This window comes from Aulostomus chinensis, chromosome 19 (genome assembly GCF_037954235.1).
Source record: "Aulostomus chinensis isolate RoL2024-O1b breed Wild chromosome 19, RoL_Achi_v1.0, whole genome shotgun sequence".
Taxonomy (NCBI): Eukaryota; Metazoa; Chordata; class Actinopteri; order Syngnathiformes; family Aulostomidae; genus Aulostomus; species Aulostomus chinensis.
The window spans coordinates 14,648,957-14,676,195 of record NC_141338.1 but is presented as its reverse complement, the minus strand read 5'-3'; the positions used below and the strand labels follow the sequence as shown (position 1 = coordinate 14,676,195).

Genomic DNA, 27,239 nt, shown 5'->3' with positions numbered 1-27,239 from the left:
TGTTAGCTACTAGCTTAATATACGTAGTTGGTGCTTTCTGCATTCTGAGGTCACAAACCAGTGATGCAGCAGAGGAAAAAATACATCTTCCTGAACTCAAAACACATATTTGTGAGTACTTGAAAGGTAAAACACTTAACAATATTAGTTTTCTTCATGCACTCCTGTCCTACATATCTATTGTCTCATCATGGCGTCTGTTTAAAATGCATCAAAGGTGCAAATCTTCTGTCTCATCATAGAATGTTTTTTATTGGAACATCATAAACATTTATCATGTGTTTTAACGAGACTAACATCACAACCAAACATGCAGATTTAGATCTGACAGAGCCATGCCATCTGGGGCAATAAAAACTGGCTATACACACACGTCTAGTAAACACACACACACACACACACACACACACACACACACACACACACAGCACACCGTATAGTTTTTCGTTCTATGTTTAACTAGGCTACCCATATGTTAGCATCCATAGCTGAATCATGCTTCTCATAACTTTTACTCCTTCACTGCTGTTTGATTTTTGAGCTCTTTCTCCAGAATGAATTACGTTCCACTTCAAAACAGTGACGTCACAGCACGTACAAATGTTTTAACAGCTCCACTTATTTGGCCAACAAATACAATTTTATATTCTCCAGCATTAAGCGGCTGAAGTTTTAGACAGAATTGCGCTTCTTAACACACAATTTCCCTGTAAATCACAGATCCGTAGAACTATTAAAAGAAGAAGCCAGGCTATAAGTAAGGGCAGGGACGGTTTACAACACTGCATAAAACGATATTACCGCAAATAAGTGATTTATCCTTTACAGCTAAAAATACCCCACCAGCTTAAAGCCTCCAGTAAGATCTAAGAAGAGGGTGGCTGTTAAAGAAACAGCAGGGGGGGGGGAACAAATAAATCTAAGGAGCAAATGTTTAACTTTGCAAGTTTAAAAAAGGATTCAGGAAAAGAACAATAAATACTGTGTTTGCACCGCTAACTTTTAATGACAGATGCATTTGAGAGCAAATAAAGAGAGCCAAGCGCTATCAGCGCCAGTCAATGACATCTTTTTTGTGCTGAGCTGCTCTATTTTATATTTTAATTGTACTTTTGTGGGATGTAATTGCCTTTCTATTGTTATGCATCAGTCTTTGTGTAACTATTTACTGACTAAAATGGATTCATTTTCATATCCCTGCATTCGGAAGTAAGCATTTTACATAAAGCCTGGATTATAATTTACTGTTTTACAGATTTGGAGCAGCAGTAAACAGAGGAAGACACTGGTGTGAAGGCATGCTTGGGTAAAACAGCAAAACTGAGCAGTAATCTGGGGGATTAATCAGCCGCTGTAGTTTGTGCAGCATTTTCTCGCCTTGGATTTATGAAAATCCTGCTGAGTGACTTTCTCACCACTCTGGGCGGTTTTGTATTGAATGACATCATCGACCAAGACGTGATCATGTCACAGGATTATCTAGGGGACCACTAGATGGAGCCTGCCAACGTAAATCACACATCAAGTAAGACAGGGATTTATGCTGGGGAAGGGAAGCTGGCTGGTTTGTGTTTTGTTACTTGAAAATGAGCCTGAAAGAGACACTCTGGTATATTTATGTGTGTTCTCCTGGCTGTATCATCTTTCTCTCTCCGCCTGAATGAAAGTTGGCATTATCCTGCAGGTTGGCGTTGTCTTGGCAACCACATCACCTGCTTTCTAATTCCCCTATCAACCTTGGCTCAGTCAATCTCATGGCCGGGCCATCGTCTGCGTTTTTTATGCATTTCTACCGACAGAGCGCTTGATGTCATTTCCACCTGTGCAGAATTGCATTGCTGTAACTCAATAACTATCAAGGAGCCAGAACCGTGATGAATGTTTTAACCAGCTGAACCTGGCAGCTCTGTGATTGGACTGTGGAAATCAAAACCTTTTGTCACTCTGTTGGAAATGCTGTTCATTCTCTCGCTTCATTCTATAGCCAAACTGAGCGCAGGAGCATTTTATGACGCTTAAATTACCCTCACCGACATGTACCGAACAGCACTTTCTCTCGGTTTAACCAACCCATCCATTGCACATTAGGATAAATCATCTAATAAGCCAATTGCAACATCATTCTCCATTTAAGTCATTCATTGGGCAATTATATGGATTTCATGCTTTGTGCAGATAACTGCCTATCAGCAATGAGTCATGGAGGGTCTGCTGAAAGACGGTGACGTAATGTCATACCGGGATCTGTCCTTTCCCCATGATGCGGTCTGTGCTCTCTCCATCCTCTTTGTTCTGCTTAGTCTTGTTGTAACTCTTCTCGTAGCAGAGCAGCCTCAGGGTCTGAGAGCCCTCCAGCTCAATCTCAAACTCCTGAGGAAAAGGGAAAAAAAAAATCCATGTTTTAATCCATACATCCTGCCACAGCCGACCAACCTTCCCTATAATTATGTACGGTTCGCGCATCATTCAGGGGCTCACATTGTGTTGGTTCACTTAACATTTGGACAGATGTGAGTCATCACCAGCAGTTCCTCATTAGATGATATTATTTCCACTTCGCTGAGCAAAGTCCTCAGAGAGATTTCGGGTCCGTGTTGTTCTGCAGATGAGCCGACCTGCTCTCCTTCCCGTGTAGCGCTAACCTCTCACGTCCAGCTGTATCATTAATGTATACATGTTTCTGTCCGCAGGCCTGCTGGCGTTCATACGTGTATTTGTATATCCGCTGTATGTTTGCGGGGGCTGCAGATGCCATAGCTGACCTCTTTAACTCCTACCATCACAACTCAAAGGGGACCAGATACCTGTACATGGCAGGCAGCTGAAACCAAGGACATGCAGTTTTCCAATAAGGATGTTTATCTATAGAATGGTGTAAGAACAGTATAAAGCTCCTGTTATTGTGAAGAATGATAAATGTTGTATATTTCAGTTATTACAGATTTTTCAGAAAAAGTGTATCTTGCTCTCAAATTCTCACAAGCAGGCATTTTACTCTCACATTAAAATGTTTCTCTTCCTTCATCACTTCGTTTTGACCCAGAATGCAGAACGAGCCAGCAAAATAATATATTTAGCTCAAAGCTAATGGAGACCGTCGGCAAACAACAGCTACAGTAACAAAACAACAAAACAGCACAAAACCCTCCATTAACAAACTGTCCAGCGGATCTTTTTTTCTTGTATAATCCACATCTTCTTTATCAAGCTGTATATTCAGTAATCCACAAACATTTGAGCTAAAAACAGGCGAGCTGTAACCCTTCCTGTTGCTTGCGCCTTCACGGTAGCACTCGTTTATATTAGCATTGAACAAGAAGCTTTGAGAAAGCTGGATAAACAAAAAGATGTGGGTTAAACTGCACCCTGCCTATGGGAGTTCATACAGTCAATGATTTTTGTACAGTTTTGCTGTTGTTGGCTGTCAGTCACAATCATCTTATATGCAGATGGCTCTTTCTACATATTGGAGTAACAAGGAAGTAAGGCAAGAGGGAAAAACCACATTTGTTAGCTCAAGACACCTATTGTGACTATTTGAAAGGCAAAATACCAGAACACTAAATACTCTGTAGAATGTACAACATGAGCGTGTACTGAGCCTGTCTGTTACCTCGTTCCATTTGGGTTCAGTGGTGTATCGATACACTCTCGTCTTGGCTTTATTTGAGAAGAAGCCGAAAGAGTCCACCTCCAATGTGCAGTAGAGATCTGACAGACAAAGAAATTGTTGAAAGGACAGTCATAAATCGATGTAAAACAGTCTCGTTCTGCGGAAAGTGAAAATAAATGAAGTGTTTGTTCAGGAATTACTGCCTTCATTCTCATTTTACCATTACAACCTTGTCTATCAATCTCCATCAGTTTAGATTTCTATCTTGTGTAAAAACTTTGCGTTTCAGCAAACTCCGTGTGTTTTGTGGCTCGCATAGAGGGTGAAAATCAGTGACTCACTCAAGCTCTGTTTGAGGCCGGAGGCAGAGTGGACGATTACATTCAGGAACCCGTAGAGACCGGGGGTTTCATCCTCTGGAAAAACAGTCAGAGAGCAGAGAAAAAAACAAGACAGCGAGGAAGGATTAGACAAGCATGCCAATCTCTGTTTGTTTTGGAGCTGAACAAGACATGGAATGAAAAGGGATAAAAACAGTACTGCAGAGTACTGAACATTTGGATCAACCCCTCTTTTACTTTATATCCTCATCTTATGCACAATTATGAATCAAAATCAGGGGGTTTCTTTCCAGGAATGTTCCATGTTTGACTTTTAATGGTTTACAACAAATCTGCCACCCAAGAAATCATCTCCAGCAAGAAATCAAGGATGTATGAAAGTGTACCTAAACTTCTGCCATATGCACACGCGCACACACACACACACGCACACACACGCGCACGCACGCACGCACTTATGCACGCATACGCGCACAGACAGCCTCTGGTGCTTTGCAATGTGATTTTATTTTTAAAAAGCACAAAATGTACAAGTTTATTTTGGCTAACAGCACCTGTGTGAGTGCACCCATCTAAATGAACACTTGAAAAAAATCATTAGTTTACCTTCTTTATTGACACTAAGTGGAATGTGGTGGACGGTCTGCAGTTTGACACAAGAGCTGGTCAACATCTGAAGCTCCATGGAAGTTAAGGAGGATGTTTTAAAACCTTGAGAAAGAGACAAAAAATATTAGAGTGCTACCAAAAATCAATGATCAGACATTAGCATATGCATGTGATGAATAATTGCAGTTGCACATCTTCTATTTCCCTTCCAGAAAAGCTAAGTATCCAAAAGTAGAAATACATCATGGTTTGGTGAGGAGACCACTAGGATTCTTACATTTCTTCTGCTGTTCCTTGATTATCTCCTTCCACTCTGCCCGTTCATAGTCAGATGAAATCAGAAAACTGTAACTCTAAAACACACACACACAAAACACAGCAGTTATTTTAACAAATATGCATGCAGGCAGAGGCAGAACAGAAAAGTGGAACATAGCACTTGTTTCACATTGGTTCCATACTAAGGCTAAGTCTGAGACGGATCGAGGAGCATTAATCTTAAGGAAAATCAGTGAGGGGATATTGAGTCAGGAATGAGGAGAGAAAAGCTGTAAAGCGAGGGGAACACATGAGATAGGGAGACGACGAGGGGTGTACAGGGAGGGGCGGGGGGGTGACAAATAAGCATGGAGAGTGTTACCACCTTGCCACTCTTGTTGTAGACTCTGAGGGGCATGCTGGGAGATGTTAAGAGCAGCAGAGACTCCTGCTCAGACAGCTTCTTCCTGAGACGGTCTATGACTTTGGAGCCCTTGTTGGCCCTCTGAAAGCACAGCGGTGACAACATGATTTAAAAGCCTCCATGTGGGTTTGCGTATTTTCATGTGTTTCTTAATAGATGATGTATCCAGGCTACCTTCTCTCTCTGGATCTCACTGCGCAGGTGTGAGATCTTGACCTTCATGGCATCCAGCTCTTCATCTGGGACCTGGGGGATTGTAAGCGGTTCGGTCTCCTCGGGCCCCTGGAAGGTCATCTCAGTCAGCGGGATGTACCACTTACTGTCGTACTGCTGGTTTTTACTGCGGAAGAGAGGGATGGGTTGTTGAAAGGGGAGTGAAGAACAAGGGATGTGAAGGAGGTATAGAAGAGGGAGGTGACAGAGTGCCAGAGTTGTGTAATACAGAGTGAAAACAGACACTGCACTATTAGGTTAATTGGATCATGTTCTGCAGACGCAGTAGCATTTTTAGTGGGTTTAAAGAGAAAAAAAAGCATTTCATGGCCACAAGATATAACTTGTTCCATCAAGTTAGTTATTTTGGAGGTCATGCAATGTAAGCGGATCCTTTTCATTAACTTGAGGCCACAAAATATACCTTGTTCCCTCAAGCTACTTATTTTGAGACAGCAAGAAACAACTTGTTCCCTCAGATAAATAGCAATTTTAAAAAGATACTTCTTTAGAAATATGAAAATAAATAAATTGAAGGAACAAGTGATATCTTGTGGCCTCAAAATAACAATATTGAGGGAATATGTTTTATCTCACGGCCATGAATGCATTAAGTTGAGGGAACAACTCACATCCCGTGGTGTCCAAGTGCACTTTTTTTCTTTCCACGCTAACAAAAAAGCTTCTCTTTCTCTTTAGTAAATTTAAACATCATTTAAATGGTTCTTACCCTCCGATCTGTTTCTTCAGTTTGGCGCAGAGCAGCAGGTCGGTGAAGAGGAAGACGTGCCGCAGCTTCCTGGCTCCCTCCACCAACTCCACCATGAAACTGTCCTTCAACAGCTGGCGATTCTGTAAGACAACAACGCCGGGTCGTTCTAGTAGCTATAGATCTTTACAGCCTGCCAGAAAAGCTGTTGGTGTCTCTGGTTCTGCCTTTTTTTGGAGGGGGGGGGGGGGGGTAGGCAATGGAATGTATTTCACCAGTGAAGCTGGAAATTGTAACAAATACTGCAACGCACACTTCAACACTTGATGAGGAAAGAAGGAGAGGAGCAAGTATCAAGTTTATTTAACCTGCTTCCAGATAATCACACAAAGTGCAACTTGTAGTCACACAAAGGTTTAAATGCTGCCTCACATCCTGATGTCGGTTACATAACCTGAATCCCTGATAAATATTCTAGGAATGCTTCATGGCAATTTCCAGGTCACTGAGGAGTGAATGAGCTATATTTGCTGCTCTGGGGCTTCTTACTGATGTCAGACTGTATAATGAGGATGCAATACTGCCATTCGCCAAAAGGGGGCAGTGATGTAATTGTCAAAATAGACACCTTTACCAGCATGGGCAAAAACAAATGTCAAACCATAACTCCACGCTTTTAACTTGGTTTCACTTGTGCTATGAAACGCTTAAAGAGGAAGAATTAATTCCATCAAATTCTGTATCCAAACTCAAAAAGAGTAAAACATTACAATATCTTATTTTGATCATCTTTAGGCCGTAATGTTGGTTCTTTTGTTTGAACACGTCTGCTTGATTTATCATCTCAGTTACTCAGATCGGTTAATTCATCACTAATCATGATTGGATGAACGAGCTCTGTTTGTGTCAGAACATGTGCATCACTGCTCACCTTCTGGCAGAGACACATCTGCTCAGGCCACATCTGGAATCTCCCCAAACTCATCGTCCCTCGTAGCTAAATTAAACAAGACTGTGGTGTCAAATGTTTTTTGTTTTTTTTCACTGCTGTTGAGAAAATGTTCTAAATGGCATCGTGGGATGTGATGATATTCTGTTTTAATTGCAAATATATTTAGCGGAATCAAACCTTGGATGTGTACGTCCATCCATGTATCCATCCATTTTCTATTCAGCTTATCTGTTAAGGGTCGCAGGGGGCTGGAGCCTATTCCAGCTGACGTTGGGTGAGAGGCGGGGTTCACCCTGGATGGGTCACCAGTCTGTCGCAGGGCCATCAGGAGCAGTTAGGGGCTCAGTGTTTTGCTCATGGACATTTTGACATGTTTACCAGGGGAAGTGAGGATCAAACCAGCGACCCTGATGGTTGCTAGACAGCCACCCGACCTCTGAGCCAAGCCGCCCCTTGGATGTGTATGTGGGATTTTTAATATGAAACACTGACAAAAGATTTCATGTACAGACCCAGTACAGCCTTGAATGATGACATCATACTACACCCTCCCCTACCCTTCCATTATGAACACACTGTTACTCTCAGGAGAAGAACATAGTAAAGAGGAGCGGATGCAAATATGTGTGTGTGTGTGTGTGTGTGTGTGTGTGTGTGCGTGCGTGCGTGCGTGCGTGCGTGCTTGTAAAACCTGACTGGACGTCTGCTGTTAAAGAGGAACACTCAATGTCGCCCAGCATTCACCACCTACGTATGATGAAGAGGGCGACGAGAGGGTGACAAAGACGGAGAGAGAAATAAGAGCAGGGTGAAAGAGAGACGGCAAGACAGGCTGGGGAGTTTAGACGGGAACGTAAATGTCAAAGGAGAGAAGAAGACACACGTGTGCCAAACCTCGTGACGTAGATCTCACAAGGACACGTGGTTACTAAAGCATCTGCAAAAGAAGAATCTAATGGAAGACCGAGCCCCAGCGGTAGATGTAGTTATTAGTTTCCAGCTTCAAGATACTTATTAGCTGTTGCTACATTACTGTTTTTTTCCTTCCTACTCTGGTTTGTGCTGCTCAGCATCTCTCGTCATTTACACGCTCATCTCTCAGACTTGCAGGTATCTGGATCGCCTCTTGAGTGACACATCTATGATCATTCACATGTATTAGAATCCCTCAAGGATGTTTTCCAACTGGAATATACAACTAAGATCCAGTTGGCTGGTGCATCTGTCAGTTTAAATACTGTCAGTCTGTGTTGAGAATGTTTGCATTAGCAGGAGGGACATTTGTCACACTGCTGCTCATGATGTATGGAGTTGGGGACTGTCTGAGCTTTACATTAAGGAGTTTTCACGGATTGGAACAGGCAGATGATGTAATATATCTGTGGATTTGAGGCTCACGAGGAATCTAATATAGAACCAGTTATTACCATAAAGTAAGTTCTGTAAATAAAACCGATGCATAAGCAACTTTTCTTGGCCATGGTATCTTTTCTTCTGTCACTTATCAAGAGAGGAACATAAAAATGAGAGGACATCACCCGCTTCCAAGCACACTATTAATAAACCTTGAACGTTTGGTTTTTTGTCCCTTCCGCGATTTTACACTAGAGATTCTACTGTCAAGCCCGTCTTTTGTTTGCATTAACCTCTTCGAGCATTCTGCCGGTTACTTATTCAGTCTTTTTTTTCTCCACAGCTGACAATAAGAGAGGAGTGACAATTTTAGGGTGCTATTTTGACTCTGCAGCAGCTATTTTAATACAATATCTGTTGAGAATTCATGCGCCTTCAGCAAAAAGGGGTGGATAAAGTGGAATATAGATGAATGCTGTGTATTTTTTTTCTGCATTCACCCTTGTTTCTTTCTACACACACTGTTTGCAGCTGCTTATAGTTGGAGAATTACCTGAAGTAATTTCTGGCAGCAGAACACGTGCTAGTTAGCCTTCCTCACTGCTAGCAAGCTGCCACAGCTCTGTGCTTTCTTGGGTTTTTGTGATAATGGCCATCAGTTACATTCATTTCCTTATCAGCTTCAGTTAAAATCAACAGTTGCACGGCTCGTGTTAAATGTCACCCTCATCCAGAGAGACCGCCAAACCGTAATTTCGGACCTTCAAATCCTGGAGCACCACCGTGAAAATATACAGACCTTGGAAGTCAGAGTTCCATTTCTTTTGCTCCACTTTTTTACAAGTGCAACAGAAATCTACTTGCCCAAAGTCCATTTTGACATGCAATCCAAACACCTTTTCCCCTCTCCAGCGTGCTTGTGCAGCTGAGGAGGAAATGAGACGATTCACTTCTGAACTACTTTATCATCAGCTCCAGAAAAAATGACTTTTTTAAAAAAAATGAATGTGTTTTATCATTTTCCTGCACACAAAGCCAGTTAATGGATTTATAAACCTAACATGGCTCTTTACTTGCTCCAGGTGCACTTAATCCTTATTGTTGGACGCTTCCATCAGCTTCTGTGACCATCATGGACGACTACTGACCTGGTGATCAACATCAACAGATTAGATTAGAATTACCCCTTAACTACAGATTAAAATAAAAGGTCACCTTACTTGACTTGAAATGACCCACAAAGGAACTACACTGCCCATCATCCCTCAGTGTGACACCCCCCACTGATCTCATGATAAAGAGATGAGATAAAAGGAGGGATAACAGCTAGATTAGGGATTTACAGGCTTATAAAATTGTGTGAGTGAAAGGGAATCATGTGGAGGGATAAAGCAAGACTTGTACAAAAGCATCTATTTAACCTGCAAATTCAAGTCTAGAAATATTTAAAGGTATAAACATCCAGTTCTAGATTATTCAAGAAAGGTTTTATCTTTGGAAACAGACATGCATTCCAGTTCCAAGATTAATGAAAAAGTATTCATGATGCTGCTTTTTTCTTTGCTACTGTGGAAATATCCAACCAACTGTCCCGGGATGTCAGCTGACATCTTCAGAACATCTGACACTTCCAGTAGGAGAAATCCTCTCCTTCTCGCCGTGGCTGACTGGGACATGAGCAGCAGCGATGTAGAGAGAGCACGATGAGAGCGCAGATTAAATATTGACCATCTCCTGGAGAAGCCTCGCTGAGAGCGGGTACGCCAGTAATCGCACGAATTTACAAAATCCATGTTTATTTTTAGAGTACAGAACACGCTTAAAGGGGCATCTCGGCGCTTTCGTGTTTCCTGTTGTGTTTGTGCAAAGCAGTGCGAAAGAATCAGGCAAGATAAAAGTTGTGTGGATGTGTGTGTGCATTTCTGCTTGAAATACTGCACACACAAACTCACACACACACACACACACACACACACACACACACTACATCAGTAGCATATCTCTCCCAAAGGCAAACAAAGAAGAGCGAGGAGGAGAATTAAGATATAGGCGACACCATCATTTGCATTTTAATTAAGCAGCTACTGTTTGTTACCAGGAATCTCAACACCCCCCCACCCCCCCCGAAGCCGGGGCCTCTGGGGGCCACTTCGACTTCTGCATGCCTCTACTAAATAAACCACAGGTTTCCAGCTTATGCGTGTGTGTGGGTTTTGTGTGTGCCTGTGTATGAGCAAGTGGAAAGTTGCAATGCTCCCCTAATGCTCAGCAGCTCATAAACCCAGGAGCTGCAGGAAAACTTGAAATTTAAACTTTTCATCCATGTCAGGTAGCAGTGACGATACACGAACAGTTTTTGTTTGAAGAGCTACTACAAGGCTCCATGTACAGCCGACAAACAACCCCTCATCTCCAAAAACAGCCTGACTGATTACAATTCTATACAAAATACACACGGGTAAAATTGTGAAGCGTAAAGGGGGAGTTGTTAGCGCTGCCGTGGCCAAATTTTACTTTCATAGTTTCATCATCACTTCATGATGTGGACATGAAAAGTAACAAAACAAGAAGAAAAAAACATCCTCAACAAATTACAGCAAAACACAAAGCAGTGAGATGGAAATGAATAAATCTGAATGAATAAATATCGTCACTACAGCATTTTCCTGTCATTTATGGTCACAAGTGCCTCGAATCTTTTTTCTCAGAATGATGGAGATGATGAGCCATTCGTAAGCGTGTGTGTGTGTGTGTGTGTGTGTGTGTGTGTGTGTGTGTGTGATGGATTGTATTGGAGTAACACGCCATTGTAACAGGTTCACAGACAGACTTTGTTTTTTTTTCTCTGGAGTCCTGTCCTCCTCGCTGGATTCAAAACATCCATCTTCCATTTCTCTTCTTCTTCTTTTCTTTTTTGTTGTTTGATGTCTCATATATGTGGGGGGGGGGGGGGCTCAGCCATATCAAATAGTCTTTCTATAGTGAAGTGCAATATAATGAGGCCCATTGATTTCCATGTGCTGCTTTCATGTACCCATCATAAATATTTGATTACTGGTGTGGTGGTCTGGACAGACTGGGATGAAACTGGGGCCTGCAGGGATGGAGACGGGAAGTGTGTATATGTGTGTGCGCTGAAGGCAAACAAGAGCAGGATCAGCAAAGAGTGTTGGAGTGTATGTCTTTGCAAAGGGTGGAGTAATGACCCTCCATGTGTGTGTGTGTGTGTGTGTGTGTGTGTGTGTGTGCGTGTGTGTGTGTAGCCAGAGAGCCTTTTTATTCGCTGGCTCCCACCTTCCATTTATGAATAATTAACTGCCCGTCAGAGCGGACTGGTGGCTCGTTACAGGGGCATTATGTACGGCGGTGTCACACACGCTATCAATCAAGAGGCTTCCATTCATGTGCGTCAAAGTCATCTCCAGGGATGACAGAGACAGCGGGGGGCAGGTTGTGGGCGAGTATGTGTGTACATTTAGGGGGGGGATAGAGAAACGGTGATGGTGGTGGGGGCCCACAACTGAGACACAGAGCAACCAGCCAACCACGGTATGACCATATAAGGGTATGAGCTCTGCTTAAGGCTGCAGATTGGTGGCAACCGTACAGAGCCCTGTACAATCATTTCACAGTGGCTTGAAGGTTATTTAGAGGGTGGGGTCATGACATCATCACGCAGAGCACAGCGCACAACAGCTATCGAGAGCAAATCCCAGGACCTTTTGTGATTATAATCGGCTAAAATAAAAGAGATCAAGAGAGAACACGCGTCCATATGTCCTATTCATTTCCTGCTGTAATAAAAGTGAAACGGATATGACACAGATGCTGTTTGAGAGAAGCAATAAAATAAACAATAATTTACACCAGAACTTCACAATAAAAGGTAAATTCCTTACCTCTCCCTTTTTGACAGTCATCGATTGGCGCCGGGGTGTTGACTCCTCATTGATGCTGGACAGAAAGTTCTGGGAAATTCTCAAGGCGTCCTGTAGAAGCGTGTGGTCTGGGTGGCTTGTGGGTGTGTGTTTGAGTAAGTCCTAAGAGATAGATGCAGGAATATATGATATTATATTACAATTTCAAATGCAAATCCAGGCAGATGATTAACAAAGTCACAGACCATGAGCAGAATGAGCTATTAATCACTCAAGTAAGCGTGAATTCAAAAATCTAAATTTAACTCCAGACGGTCCAATTCTCAAATCAAACGCCTTTCTTCTTATCTTACGTGGCGCCGTCTGAGGTTCATTAGAGGTGATAAGCGGAAAGACAACTAATATCTGGGATTCTGCTCCAGCACTCAGTCTTACTTACATGAAGTACCAGCGTGCTACGTGTCACTCTGTCCACTGGTTTATACAGCAAAGCTATAAATGAGAGAAATCACAATTAGTTTTAGGATTGAATAATTATATTAGTGTAACTCTAGGTGTCTTTATTTAACAAATGGAGGTAGCTGACCCTCAAGAGAATTCTTGGCTGTCTGGTCCTTACAGTCCTTCGGGCTCCTGACCTTCAGGTTCTGTTAGGAGACACAAAGCAGTGTCAGTATAAAAATAAGTATAAAGGAAGTTTTGAGGCCTTTAGAGCCCAGTTCAGCCCAGTTCAGCCCAGTTCAGCGACACATACAAGGGTTATTATTCCTGCTCCAGCATTCAGGTCATCCACTTCCAAATTAATTATCCTTAGCTGCACCGCCCCCCCAACTTGCCGTGATGGGTCAGAGTCATGCATCATGACTGGGCCATTAACAAGCCTCAATTGTGACCCTCCCACCCCCCACCCGAAGTGCTAAGGGTCTCACTCTTCACCCATCATATTTTAAGGAAATTTAAAAGAGGAACTATGATGAAGTATATTGGTTGAAGTGTACAATTAGTGTGTTTGATACGTTTTCTTAATTTCTGCTTTGAATAATATTTCAACTTCATATTTTCTTCCTTTCCCCCCTCTGTTAATCATCATATTAGTATCATAAACCCGAGATGACCTCACCTGCAAATCCACTTCAATGACAAAAAAATGCATTTGTCATACAAATAAATGAAAATAAATTAATTCATATTTAAATGTACTATGATGAACAACTGTGATGATGCAGATTAAAACCTGCCACACGCTTTGAAAAATACAGACTCACATACAGAGCTATGAAACTGCTAATGCTAAAGAATGCTAATCAAGCAAGGGACTTTCTCTGCTTTTAAAATTCAAACAAGTTACCTGCTTATTTTATACTCAGAATCCATTTATTACACACGCAGAATAACAAAGGAAGTGTCTCTCAACAGTTTCCATGTGAGAAAGTGCGTAAACACCACATGTGCAGGATGAGGAGATCACTTTGTGCGCAGGAGTTCAAACAAACAATGTAGTACAAGGTTGGTGAGAATTCTTTCCTGTGATTAATGTTCAACTGGACATGAACTCTCACTTATTTTTTAATGTGATTCGGTGTTGCGCCACACATCGGAGGAACAAAGGAGCAAGTTCAGCAACTCAATTGGATAATTTGCTGGTATGCGGAGGTCAAGTGTGCGACTGGCCTGGTAAAATGATCCTATAACTCACACATCGACGCTAAACTGAACGAGTAACTAATGGTTTTTGGCAAGGAGTACTACAAAACCTACTGCGCTGATTGAGTATCAGAACGGCTGGGCTGTAAATCTGGAGTTGTACATGAACACAAATCTCATATGACGGCTTTGTTGGCCTTCTCTTGTTTTCCTTGAAGCACCAGAAAAGCCCCCCGGCTGTGTAGAATTGATGCAGTGATGATTAATGCCGCCCGTCTGTGCCACCACTCTGGGTGTCTATAACAGGAAGTGAGTCTTCGCAGTTTACTAATATGTCTATTAATAATAATAACACTTTCTCTGTGCAGCTCCAACATTGAGAAACAGATACACCATCTCATTTTGTATTTTTGGATATTCAAGTCTTGACTGGGTCTTGCCGTATATTTAGCATCGAGATTATTGCGGCAACTAACTCTGCTAAAACGAAAAGGGATGATCTCAACCTTCACTTCCCGGCCTTGCTGTACTTTTTTTGACATCTGACATCACCGTATTTTTTTCCCACATTGCAGTCGCCGTTTGGCATCTGCTCCTCTCCTCCTTCTTCTACCTACCTCAGAGATTTCAGCAAACTGCGTGTTAGCTTGGCAGCACTTCTCCGCTGTCTCTACAGCCAGCTCATAGTTGTCCACAAACGCTCTGTAAACTCCTAACTGGCTGGCCTGGTGGAGAGAGCGAGAAAAACAAAAACACGGAGAGGATGTGAAGTTCAGATGAGATATATTTAGATTGTCCAGCCGCTCAATCCCCCGCTGAAAAACACAAAACCATCTTTCAAGCATATCAAATTGTGACAATTTAAATGATATTGCAAGCGTGATATGATTCACTAGATGGAATTAAATTCTTTCGTCATTATTCAAGTTGATAGAAACATTTCTGGAAATGATAACAGTGGGATTTCTCCCTGGTCAGTACCAAACAAAGACGTAAGTCTGTGGAATGCTATGATATCACTGCAGTAGCACAATACTTGAGGAGTATTTTGACTCACATCTACCCAGTGTGGATCCTGCACTATGTCATATTGTGATTTAGATGAAATTATGATTAATTGTTGAGCCCAACAGTACATTAAACCAACTGTGCAACTCTGCAGACAGAAGTTTACATCTTGACTTGGAGAAATTATGAAAAAGCAGCAGTGAAATGTAAAATTCTAGAAATTTCAGGTGTGAGACACTGTGTACGACTGGCAGACATGTAACAACAACCACATGTAACCCCACGTTGCCATAGCAACCACTCAGACTGACTCAGTACGGTGCTGGGGAATTAATGATTGCTTTAACGGAGGCAATGAAAGCACGTTTAGGAAGCTGGATGGCCGAAGAAAACTCCAGCAAACGTTGCCTGCCAGTGACGTAATCCATCTGGTCGGCCGACAAAAGCACAATCAATTCTCCTGAACAAAAGCAAAGGATGAGAGAGTGCAGGGCAGACAAGCTCTGTATGCCTCACACACACACACACACACACACACACACACACACACACACACACACACACACACACACACAAAATAAATCAGCAGAAACTCTTATCTGATCCAGCGTGAATCCTGACCTTCAAAAGTCAAAGGGTATTTGTAACTTATTCGGCCAATATTGTGTCCGTTTGCCACGAAAGATGTTTGACTGGACAAGCAATGGGTGTAAGGATGTAAAAGCGCAAAAAAAAACCTGCACAACAATGACAAGTTCAGCAGGTCACAGTAAAATCAACTTACAGTTTTACTGCATTTGCTTGTGCAAGTCCAGTTTTTCGCTGCATTCTCTGATTGTAGCAGTTAACTCTACCAACTGAGCAAACCAAAAAGGCTCAAGACGTAGAAAAACACACCAGCTACAGCTGCATCAACTGTATGTATTGTAGAGTTTCATTATGGACCTCCAATAAACAGATTTCACTAACATTTGCAAAATTAAAAAAGAAAGATTGAAGTTGTGTTTTTAAAACTGGCTGGTAAAAAAATCCTGCACACCAGGAGGAAGAAACGTAAAAGAAGGCGAGGAGTAAAGCAATTTACACAATCCTGCAATCCCGTGTCCTGCCCTGGGCCACACAATCTGCACCACGGCAGAGGCCATTCAGAGCGTGACAGTTTCACTGCGGAGAGAAAAGAGAGGCTGAGAGTCTGCCAGCCACATCCACAATGAGGAGGAGGCTTACTGAGTGTACGGCTGCAGCTACGGTATCATGGCAGAAAAATGGCTTTGGGTTATGAAAGAATCTGCTTGGGAGTTTGGATTTCTCAGTTTGGGATTTGTCCCGCGTGCGCGTGTGTGTGTGTGTAAAATCCACAGCAGAAAACAACATTAAGAAAGCAACCTCATGACAGACTACGGCCATTATGGAAGAAAGCTGGATTGATCCGGTTGCTTTGTGCAGTAATTTCAACACACTGAGTCATTGATGACATAGTAATATGAACTTACTTCATGTGTGGGTGAAATAACAAAAATCTTAAAATCTTATTAACCCCCACGTGGTCTGAAAACATTGACTGAAGGTTGCAACGATGAAAAATAAAATATGGTCTCTCAACTATCAAAACATTAGCAGATTAATTTTCAGATTGGGATTTGATCAAATGGGGGGAGCATGACTCAGCGGTAGAGTGGCCGTCTAGCAACTGAAAGGTCGCTGGTTCGATCCTCACGTCCCCCGGTGACCATGTCCAAGTACCCTGAAGCAAGATACTGAACCCCTGATTGCTCTTGATGGCCCTGCGATGGACTGGTGAACCCTGCCTCTCACCCAATGTCAGCTGGAGCTCCAATTTCAATACTGATTTTGGAAAGAAATTTTATGTTGGCTGGAAATGTGGGAACATATCTAGAAGTCCGTGCACTAATAGGATACCACAAAATTTGGACAACAAGCCCTCAACGGGTCATCAATTCTTCTTCACCTCTCTAAAAAAGCAGCTCACACAGGAAAATCTGCAGTACTTCCTTCAACAAAACTCGTTCATAGTTAAAGAACTGATAAAATACCTTCAAAAGGGCAAAAAGAAGAAATGATTCGCAGCACTTTTGTGTTAGCCTGAATGTCATCAGTTAATGATTACTGGATATTTTAGGTAAGTGTTTACGTTCTGTTAACTATCCATTAACTACAAGCTAACTATGCAATACTAACAATTAACTAAGCATTAAGTAGCAGCTAACTGATCATTACTAACAGTTAATTCATCATTAAGTCCAGTTAAGTGAGCATTGCCAAGAGTTAACCAAGCATTAACTAACTGTATTACTGAGGCCTTATTGTAAAGTGTCAGCAGGTATACATAGCTGTTTATTCATCTCACAATCGGTATCTGAACATCTCTAATTAGGTGCCTGTCATCCCTGACCAAGTCAAAAGGAACTTGTTAGATTCTGTTGTAGTGGAATTTGACTGTTCGAAGGAGAACGTTCGTCTTGTCTGTCTTCATGAGGTTTCTGTCTCAGCAGTGACAAGAACTTCAGTCAGAGATAAAACACAAATCTTTGCAGTAGAGGGGTAATTCATCTTCCTATCGTCTGATATTCATTCACTGCAGTCAGGAAACAAACCCTTATACCGGGTGTAAGACGAAGAGTCTTGCTTGGATTGATCCTCCGTTTCTGCAGGGAAACATTCAAAGCCAGTTTATCAGTTTAATCGTCAAAGAACTTGTCTGTCTTCACAGGGTAAAACCTCCACTTTGCTGCAGAGTGTGAAGAGTGTATTACAGAGGAGCAGAGGTGACGGAGTGATTTAGCCCCATTTTCAACCTTCAAACACCTCTTTCTGACACTCGTGCTCATAACCTGTCACTGATGCTTTGCCTCTTCCTCTTTTCTCTCCATCTCTCGCCTTGTTCCGAGGTTTCATGATTCCCGAGCCTGTCTGCTCCCCACACAGATTTGAGAGCAACTGTGAGACAGCTCTATCAGAGTCACAGCAGCCTAAATCTACTCTCCACCCTAACTCATCTTCCATCCCCTCAATCCATCCCTGGTCTTTACCATCCCCCCCCCCCCCATACTCTCATCTCCCTCCACCCATCTAATGGGTTGTATGTAAGCTGAGCCCCTTCTCTTCACTTACAGTCTTAAGGGAGCAGAATGTGCCTCTAACCTGTCACAGAAACACCATGTACAAGACTGTGTACAGTATAAACAAGCGTGTGTACGTGTACATCTCAGAGTGGAGGACGATTGTGCAGGATGATAGAAAAGCACTGTCAGGCTGATGTCATGGTTGAGATCAGACAAAGAAAACAGATAAAGGTGCAGTCACACTTACACCAATCTTTGTAAATATGTACTGCATCACCCGGCTGGAGCCTGCAACACTGAGAACTTCAAGAATGTGCCTTTGGTTGACTTGCCTCCAGATGTGCATAGGTTGCAGAGCACGTTGTAAACAGCCACTTGGCCGTTCTGCAGGAAGGGCATGCTGTGCCTTTGCCTTTTCACTTTACATGGAACGTACTAAATCTGTAGCTGGTTGCATAATCAGCGCACGTCACTACCCTCTAACCATAATTTGCTGCGCCCACAAAATCATTCAATCAGAGCGCAGATGAACGGAATCATGGAAATGCTGATTGACAGTAGAAGAATTCAAAAGTATTGCCATCGGGAAAAAAGATTTATACATATATAGTATATATGCCAATTAGATGCCAAAAAAACAGTAATTATACACTAGTACAAAAATACACAGCAAGCACTTCAAGCGGTTACCGACTTTTTCCCAATCAAGGTCACCCCTTGATGTCATCGTACCCACTCAGATTCAGCGGCAAGTATATCTGTCTGTCTTTTTTTCCCACATAAAGGTCACATTGGCATTTCAGCAGAGGAAATGTATGAGGGCTCGGGGTTCATAAGGCCATGAAAATGTGGGAAAGTCACGCAATTTGAAAATAGCAATTTCCAAGCCAGGAAACCTTTTTAAACATTTAATACATCCACAGATGTCAAGACAAGTCCCGCAAACTTGCTTCACATATAATAATATGGTTCAGTTACAATCGACTGGGTAAAAATCTCTTTTGGTTAATATTGATACCTTAAAACATCTTAATATTACACCAAACCACATGACGGATCATAAATTTTATGCTGGTACATTTTAAAACTGACTTTTGTTTATATTTCATGTGTGAAGAAGTAGCAGAATGGTCGAGTCAGTGAGGAGTAAAAGAAACGAGTGAATGAGGTGGAAAAAGACAGGAAGGCATCGATGTCAAGTTTAACAGTACAAGTGAACAAGACGTGTTTGGAAACACGAAAAACCCCACCTACAATTACTGCTTCCACTCAAACTCACACATCTAATCAAACTTGCCGTTCTGTGGCTCCTGTTGTGGGTTGAATGCAGCAGCCTTGTGCGGTCGGCTTCAATCTACCATGACGTGTCTTCAGGCACAAACTGTGACAAAATTACACCTGAGCAGATGCTAGTGTGCCGGCATATTTGCATCTGAGAGTTCTCCTGCAGAAATAATTGCTTTAGCGGTGTGTCATTGCTTTGTTTGGTACAATGATATTTGACTGAACTACTGTAACAACAGCGCTCACACACGGTTAGCAGCTACTGTCTACGTACGTGCAGGGCACTATCATTGAACTGGAAGCTTATATTACAATTACTTGAGGAATTCTCTAAAATATAAGTGTGTGTGTGTGTGTGTGTGTGTGTGTGTGTGTGTGTGTGTGTGTGTGTGTGTGTGTGTGAGAGAGAGAGAGAGAGAGAAAGAGAGAGAGAGAGAAAGAGAGAGAGAGGCTCCTATTTATAGCAGCTTCTTCGAGACACAAAGCCCACAGAGCAGTGATGGCCTCAGCTGCCTGAGGCAGAAAGGCGGCATTGTGAAACACGGCTGCACCTCCCTGTGTGTGTGCGTGCATCTGTAAACACGTATGTGTGCTCGAGCATGAGAGTCTGAGGGTGAGAGACAGAGAGAGGGGGAGGGAGAGGGAGGGGGGGCATTGAGTGAAGAGCAGCATTTTTGGAGAGAATTAACAACTGATTCATTGTGGGTTAATTGACCCATTGTGAAAATAATTAAGGAGACCGTGTACATTTGGCCCCGACATCCTTGGCGGGAACTGCTGCGGGGGTGTGTGTGAGTGTGTGTGTGTGTGGGGGGGGTGAGCAGTTGCAGTTGTTAAGGGAAAAATCTATGAAAACAAATTCAAAATGATGAAGAGAATGATGACAACAAATCTATATTATGGAGTTCAGAGGGATTCTGCTTTTGAAAGCATCAAAATCCAAAATACAATATTACAGCGAGTAACAGCTTACAGTTGGCTACAGTGGTTCTGCTTACACGCAGGACAGGACTAAGAACCCCCCCCCCCCCTCTTAAAAACAGAAACAAATTTAAATTAAAAAACCTTTTCTTATGTTAAAAGAATAAATAATGTTTGAACAGTGAAAAAGTGCAGACCAGGCAGTAAAAACCAGCCCAAACTCCTGTACTTTTTTTTTTCTTTTTGCTCACCAGTTTCTGGAAAAGATCTCCAACTCTCTGGTGGTGGCTCCACTGTTGGACTCGGGGCAAAAGTCCATCATAGAACTCCTTGTGGATCTCATAGAGCTCAGGCACTTTGAAGAAGATGGTTTCAATCTGGGCCACAGTGAGGACAGGCTGGGATGTCGTAGCTGCAGCCTTCAAGGGCTTCATGGGCTGCGATGGATGGAAAAGAAGGCAGAAAAAAGTTTGATTTACTGACACAAAAATAGCGATTTCTACCTGTAAAGCACATGCAGGCTGAGACATCTTGTGACCCGAGTTTTCATTTCCAATTGAAACTGAACTTTTATCCAGCACCGAGTGGAGCATCTTCCTAGTATTGAAGTGAGTTCTGGTGCTGGCTGGACTGTAAGATCACTAAGAATAAAACATTAGCTCCACAACTGCTTATTAAAATGCAGAAAATGTGATTGTGTGAGAAATCTGACTGCTAAAGTCTGCAGTGTTCAGAGACGTCTGGTCTCAGGTTTCCTCCAGCATGGTGAAGCTGGGTGATTCCATCAAAACTCAATGAGCACCACCAACCTGATCCACCAGAATCAGAGGATTTATTTTTCTTTCTGGCCTGATAGCTTAAGTATATTTAATGTAATTGCATCCTGTTGTACAGGAGCCGTTTGAAATTGTGCATCTCTTGTATACCTGACTCAATATCATGGGAAAATACCATAGCGTCAATAGAGACACTGCATCAATCTTGGTTCGAGTTTTGTATCGCCATGTTAGACAGGTGGTTCTTCAAAAGGGGTTATGAAAGGTAGGTGTTTGTATGTGTGTGTGTGTGTGTGTGTGTGTGTGTGTGTGTGTGTGTGTGTGTGTGTGTGTGTGTGTGTGTGTGTGCTCTCACCAGAAGCAGTGCCTCCAGGTGACTTAGATATGTTTCCTCGCTGGCCAAAATCCCAGACAGGACCCACTTCCTCATCTCCAGACCTTTTTCCAAGTCACATTCCGTCTGTAAACAATCATGACATTTTTATAAATCAAGAGCAATAACATAAAAATAATGCTCAAAGATAAATCCACGAATGCCTGTCTTTCCTTTTTTTGTCTATCTGAAGTATTGAACGTTCAGTGTCAGCTGGTTAAAGGATCTGCGAGGAGGTTTAGAAAGTCAAACATCAACACATCTTTGAGAAATCCTCCCTGGTTGTATCCCCCGCAACCCACTAAGCCCCCCCAGTCCAGTTTAAGCTCACTGAGGAGTGCGAGCGTGAAAGAAAACAGAGAGAATCCCCGGGCTGTCTTGTTTAACCATGAACTCTGAAATAACTCAAACAGGCAGGGTATCCCTGGGGAGAAAGGTTGGTGTAAAAATATGTGTGTGTGTGTGTGTGTGTGAGAGAGAGAGAGAGAGAGAGAGAGAGAGAGAGAAAGAGAGAGAGAAAGAGAGAGAGAGAGAATGCAAAAGTGTTGAGTGTTCACACACTGGTTTGGGATGTGGATGCATCCTGTTCCTTCAGGCTTCGAGGAGGTGAAAAGAGAGAGGGAAAGAAAGAGGGAAGGTGAGAGAGGATGAAAACAATGACACGGAGAGCAGAACCAGACGGATGACAAAGAGAGGAGAAAGAGGATGGACAGAATTTGTCCATCCTCTAAACACTTATCAAGAACATCCAGTACCCACTGATGTTATAATATTTATTTACCCAGCAGCCATATGAGCTGCAGGTGTGAACAAGGAGACAGGAGGTCAAGACTCCATGGATGAGGATTGTAAAGTGATCAGGAGAAATGTAAAACCAGGGTTTGTTGCCGTGACTTCAGGTGAACCAGCCTGCCATACTGAAGTAACCTGCCTTCACGGACCACTGGGAAACAGTAAAATGTGTGTGTGTGTGTGTGTGTGCGTGCGTGCGTGTGTGTGTGTGTGTACTTGCGATTGCTAGTGTGTGTTGAAACAGAGATGCAGAAAATCCATCTAGTTGTCAGGATAAATTCCAGAAAGTCTTGTTTATATGAAAGACTCATTCTGAACTAACAAATTCTTAGTTTAAGGTAATTAAACTTTAAAGAAAGTTTTTGGGTAACACTTCACAATAAGGGTGAACTGAAGCGATACTTCACCTAAAAAGGTATCTGGAGCTCAGAAAGACATTTTTTTTCTCCTTCTGCATCACTTTTTATTGACTCCAGAATGAAGAAATATTAAACCACGTATATTTAGCCTGAAGCTACTGGAACCTGACAGCTAGTGACGGCAAAACTGTTGAAAAAATGTTTCATTTGCAAACTCTCAAGAGCTTCATCGGATATGATCCACATTATATTTATTCAGCTGTGTGCTCAGTAATCCACAAACACTTTGATTTGAGTTAAAAACCAACTATAACCCTTCCTGTTTGGTGCTCATTCACGGTAGCGCAGAGTGTGACCAGCTGGTGCATTCAGCTGAACCAACAAACGTGTTTTAGTTTGTTTGGTTTTAGCTCACATCAAAGTGTTTATGGATAATTAAGCCCACGACTTGGTAAACATGGCCTGCATTAGACCGGATAATGTGCTTGATAGTTTGTAAATGGGCAAGGGGTTTTTTTTTGTGGTAGTTTTGCTGCTGTTTGCCATCAGTCACCCATCCATCCATCACTCTATCCATTCATCCATTTTCTACCTCTTATCCTGTTAAGGGTTGCGGGGGGGTGGGGGGTGGGGGGTGGAGCCTATCCCAGTAGCCTTCAGGTGAGAGGCGGGGTTCACCCTGGACAGGTCACCAGTCCATCAGGGCCAACACATAGAGACAGACAACCATTCACACTCACAGTCACACCTACGGTCAATTTAGAGCAGTGGTCCGTATCCGGCCCGGTTTGGGGAACAATACCAGAGACAATACCAGAGACGCATTTTGATTGTTTTTCCCATGTATGTGTATTTGTATTTGATAATAAAATTGATAGCTGGCTATGAACTATTTTCATGATCAACTATTAAGGTGTGTTCACACCAAACGCGCCGCGAATTTTCACGTCGCTTTATTCGTGCGAATTTGATCGCTGGATCAACATGTTTATATTCACGTCATTCGTGAATAAAGCGACGCGAAAATTCGCATTGCCGTTTGGTGTGAATACACAGTCAGTTAGTAACTATTTCATACACGCATAGAACGTGACATTCTCTTCCACCCTTCTGCAGGCTGTGCCCCTATCATGCAACCCCCAGAGAAAAATCCTAGACCCGAACCCAGAGAGGGTTATTTAGTTGTGTGGCTTTCTGGAAAACAATGCATTTTTACGTTTAGGCGCCCCTGCGATCGTCACACTTTTTCTGTTACAAACTGACCCTGGCCCCCCATTAGAGAAGGGAAAAGTCATGTGTCCCTCACAGAAAAAAGTTTGGGGACCCCTGATTTAGAGTATCAATCAGCCTCGTCCTCTCTTGATGTCTTTGGACTGTGGGAGGAAGCTGGAGTACCAGAGAGAACCCACACAGGAACAGGGAGAACATGGAGACTCACACAGAAAGACCCCGTGCCAGGACTCAAACCCGGAACCTTCTTGCTGTGAGGCAACAGTGCTGACCACTGCACCACCGTGCCGCCCCGATCAGTCACCATTAGCTTCAAACTAAATAGATGTAGATTTCTCTTTCTGCATTCTGGAGTCACAAAAAGTGATGCAGGACACATGACAAATGCTTTTGAGTACTTGAAAAGACAAAATACACTTATCATGGGAACGTTACCTGTCTTTACAAACGTCAGTGACACAATGAAATGTGTGTGTTTCTCTAAATGAGTGTGTCTTGGTGCAGCAATGCCCAAAATCCATGTCAGGATAACCAAGAGGACAGTCTGTGAGTCCATGTGGATATGAAAGGTTCATTCGAAGCTAACAAATTCAGAGATTTAACCACTAATGAAAACATATTTGTGAATATTGCATTCCTTTCTTAGTCCCCTTAAATCTCAATTATGCATATGGTCCTTTAAATGAAAGGTAAAGGGATGGATTCTTATTGACATGTATTATGCATCACACAGACAGAGTTGTGCAGATACAGGTCCTGTACAACAACACCCTCACTCTAATCACCCATTACGTACAGACTCAACTAAAGTAGCGCAAAGCAGCTAAAACCCTTTCCTTGGAAACAACTTGCTCCTAAAAGTTTACTGCCTTATAGGGGCTTTACATCTGTTTGTCTATACTAAGGGAAAGTCTGAGGTGGCAATAAAGTCCCCTGAATGTTTGTGAATTCATGACAAATGAAGGTAAAGCCTTGCTGAACTACATTACCAGCATGACCTATGTGAAATTACCCTCACAGTCTTGTGTGCCCACTGGTAAAAGAACACGAGGCTCCATTTGAAGCAACAAGAACATTCAAGGAACATCAGAGGGAGGCAAACTCCAGCCATTGGGTTACTGAACTAACACAGGCGGGAGCCATAAAGTGTTTATTCATCGTTTCAGACCCCAGACACCTCCCCTAGGATACACCACATCTCCAGACATATCATCTTTTATTCATCGACCAGAGCAGCTAATGAGCCCATCTCTGGGTTCAGACTAAAGGGGTGTCTGGCTACATTTCTGGTCATCAAAAAACTCAAGAATAAAATATAAGGAATACACACACACACACACACACACACACACACACACACACACACACACACACACACACACACACACACACACACACCCAGATTGGGGTATATTTAGTTTTTTGTATCTATGTCTATCTTGTCCATTAAGCTAACATTTTACCTTTAAACCACCCATTTTCTTTCAGCTCACACCCCTCAGTGTTGGCTCTACCTAACATGATTTAGGAATTATTATTTGCTTGTGATGTGTTTATGCACTGATAGTGTTCATGGGAGATGCAGTGCAATCAATACATACAGTTTTTATTTGACAAGCGTGTAGCTCAGGAGACGCAGATAGACAGAGTAATAACATTTCTCTCCATCGCTGTCCCTCTTACAGGAGAGCAGTCAGCTCATATATACACTCAAGACACTCAAAAGTATAACACACGCCCTGTTCCACACTTTATTAACCCCTCTAAATTTTCATTTCTTGTAATCTGTTTAGGATCCTGCTCTGCCATTCCTCGCCGTGCCAGATGCCTAATAACATTGCTTCCTATCTCCATGTGCCTGTGTAATGGCGCTATCTCAGAACCATCATGCACTTGCTGAAATGCAGCATTTCTTCTGGTTAATTTAACGTTGCTGTTTGCCAGTGTATTCTGGGTAAGAACAGTGCAACGCTGTATCAAACTATGACTGTAATATTATTGCAGGAAAACAAGCCCTACAGGCAGTGAATGTTCCTGTAATCAGAGATACAATGTTCTTTAATTCCTTTTTTACCCCAAAACAGATGTGGACGCGAAACAACTGTAGACTATGGAGTCCCTGCACGGCCATAGAGAATTTTTACTTAAAATTTGCAAGGCCATGAAATCCATTTTGTTTACTCAGTTGGGTTATTTGAAGTCACAGGAACTAACTTGTTACTTCAATTTACTTATTTGAGGCCATGACATACAGTGTAATTTGTTTCCTCAATTTAGTTATTAACTTTTTTTTAATTTAAGGTTCCACATAGCATCAAAATGAATATTTTCATTATTTTCCCACTGAAAAAAATTGTCTCTCATTTGACACCTTAAGGCTCCATGGTAGTTCCTGTGAATGGGAACGAAGATTGCATAGGCAACAATTTGAAGAAAAACATGTCTCTGTGTCGTCACCAACCTCAGGAGCTCAGGGGCTGCCAGGTGTTGGGTTAACCAGAGAAATGGCTGAGAAACACTAGTGTTCATTCATTATCCGTCTCAAATACTGTCGGACCAACAAAGGAGCGAGACGAGGGTCAACACTGGTTCAGCATTTCTACGATGGTCTAAGCTGAGAGACCAAAAGGGGCTGAAAAGCCAAGCTGAGGTCACCACTGTTCTGCTGGACACTTAAGCTAACGTTGGCTAACTAACATTCGCAGTTGCTCAAGTTAGCAACTTTATCCTCTCACAGCTTCATGTTGTTATAGTCAGTGTATGACATCATCACCAAATGCATTGCAAAATCCAAAAGATAGACATGAATCATCTGTTTTAGCTGTGTCAACCTGGTAACCAATAGATGAGATTAGTGCAGCAAGTGATGGTGACACCTATTGACCAGGAGGAGTAAATGATGTCCATTACGCCTTCAACATTTATACTTTCAAGGGTTGACATTCACCACGAGTTCAGAGGATCGGTGTGTAATTCACAGTCTAGAAATGATCAGACATAAAAAAAACCCCACAGGTCTGAAGACAGATCCAATGTGATGGTAATTGTATGTGAACAGTTTAAAAAGAAGCCCCCAGGCAGAAATCTACCTTAAACAGCTTCTCTGATGATTGACACGCTTGTGGGTTTTGAAACATATTCAACAGCGTCTGTATATATTCATTCACTCATTAATACATCTTCAAGCGTACGGGCAGTTGCTGCCCCTTGCCTTGCTCAACAAATTACACACCCTCGATGACAAAATTTATATCATGTTCACCTTTGTGTGCACTCATGGAAAATATAAAACCTTTCAATGAGGATCTAGATCCACTGAAGTTGGCTCATTAAAGCGTCACTGCTAAATAGCAAAAATAAATTAACTTTGCTTCAAGTCATGGTCTTGGGTGCGTGATGTTAGACAAGACGAGGGGGCC

The 27,239-nt window shown here is 42.4% G+C and overlaps 1 protein-coding gene across 1 annotated transcript in view; it reads right to left on the bottom strand.

Annotated features, from left to right (window-relative positions):
* The window catches only part of bcr (BCR activator of RhoGEF and GTPase), an 88,044-nt gene that overhangs the window by 8,546 nt on the left and 52,259 nt on the right, over nucleotides 1-27,239 (bottom strand). The window contains exons 3-16 of the mRNA XM_086186631.1: nucleotides 21,422-21,526; nucleotides 20,542-20,727; nucleotides 14,612-14,719; nucleotides 12,937-12,997; nucleotides 12,790-12,842; nucleotides 12,372-12,512; nucleotides 6,189-6,310; nucleotides 5,420-5,585; nucleotides 5,207-5,326; nucleotides 4,841-4,916; nucleotides 4,561-4,665; nucleotides 3,955-4,029; nucleotides 3,614-3,711; nucleotides 2,239-2,370 (exon numbers count right to left, since the gene is read on the bottom strand). Of these exons, the coding sequence (XP_086042757.1) occupies nucleotides 2,239-2,370; nucleotides 3,614-3,711; nucleotides 3,955-4,029; nucleotides 4,561-4,665; nucleotides 4,841-4,916; nucleotides 5,207-5,326; nucleotides 5,420-5,585; nucleotides 6,189-6,310; nucleotides 12,372-12,512; nucleotides 12,790-12,842; nucleotides 12,937-12,997; nucleotides 14,612-14,719; nucleotides 20,542-20,727; nucleotides 21,422-21,526 (1,548 nt within the window). The remainder of the gene's footprint in view (nucleotides 1-2,238; nucleotides 2,371-3,613; nucleotides 3,712-3,954; nucleotides 4,030-4,560; nucleotides 4,666-4,840; nucleotides 4,917-5,206; nucleotides 5,327-5,419; nucleotides 5,586-6,188; nucleotides 6,311-12,371; nucleotides 12,513-12,789; nucleotides 12,843-12,936; nucleotides 12,998-14,611; nucleotides 14,720-20,541; nucleotides 20,728-21,421; nucleotides 21,527-27,239) is intronic.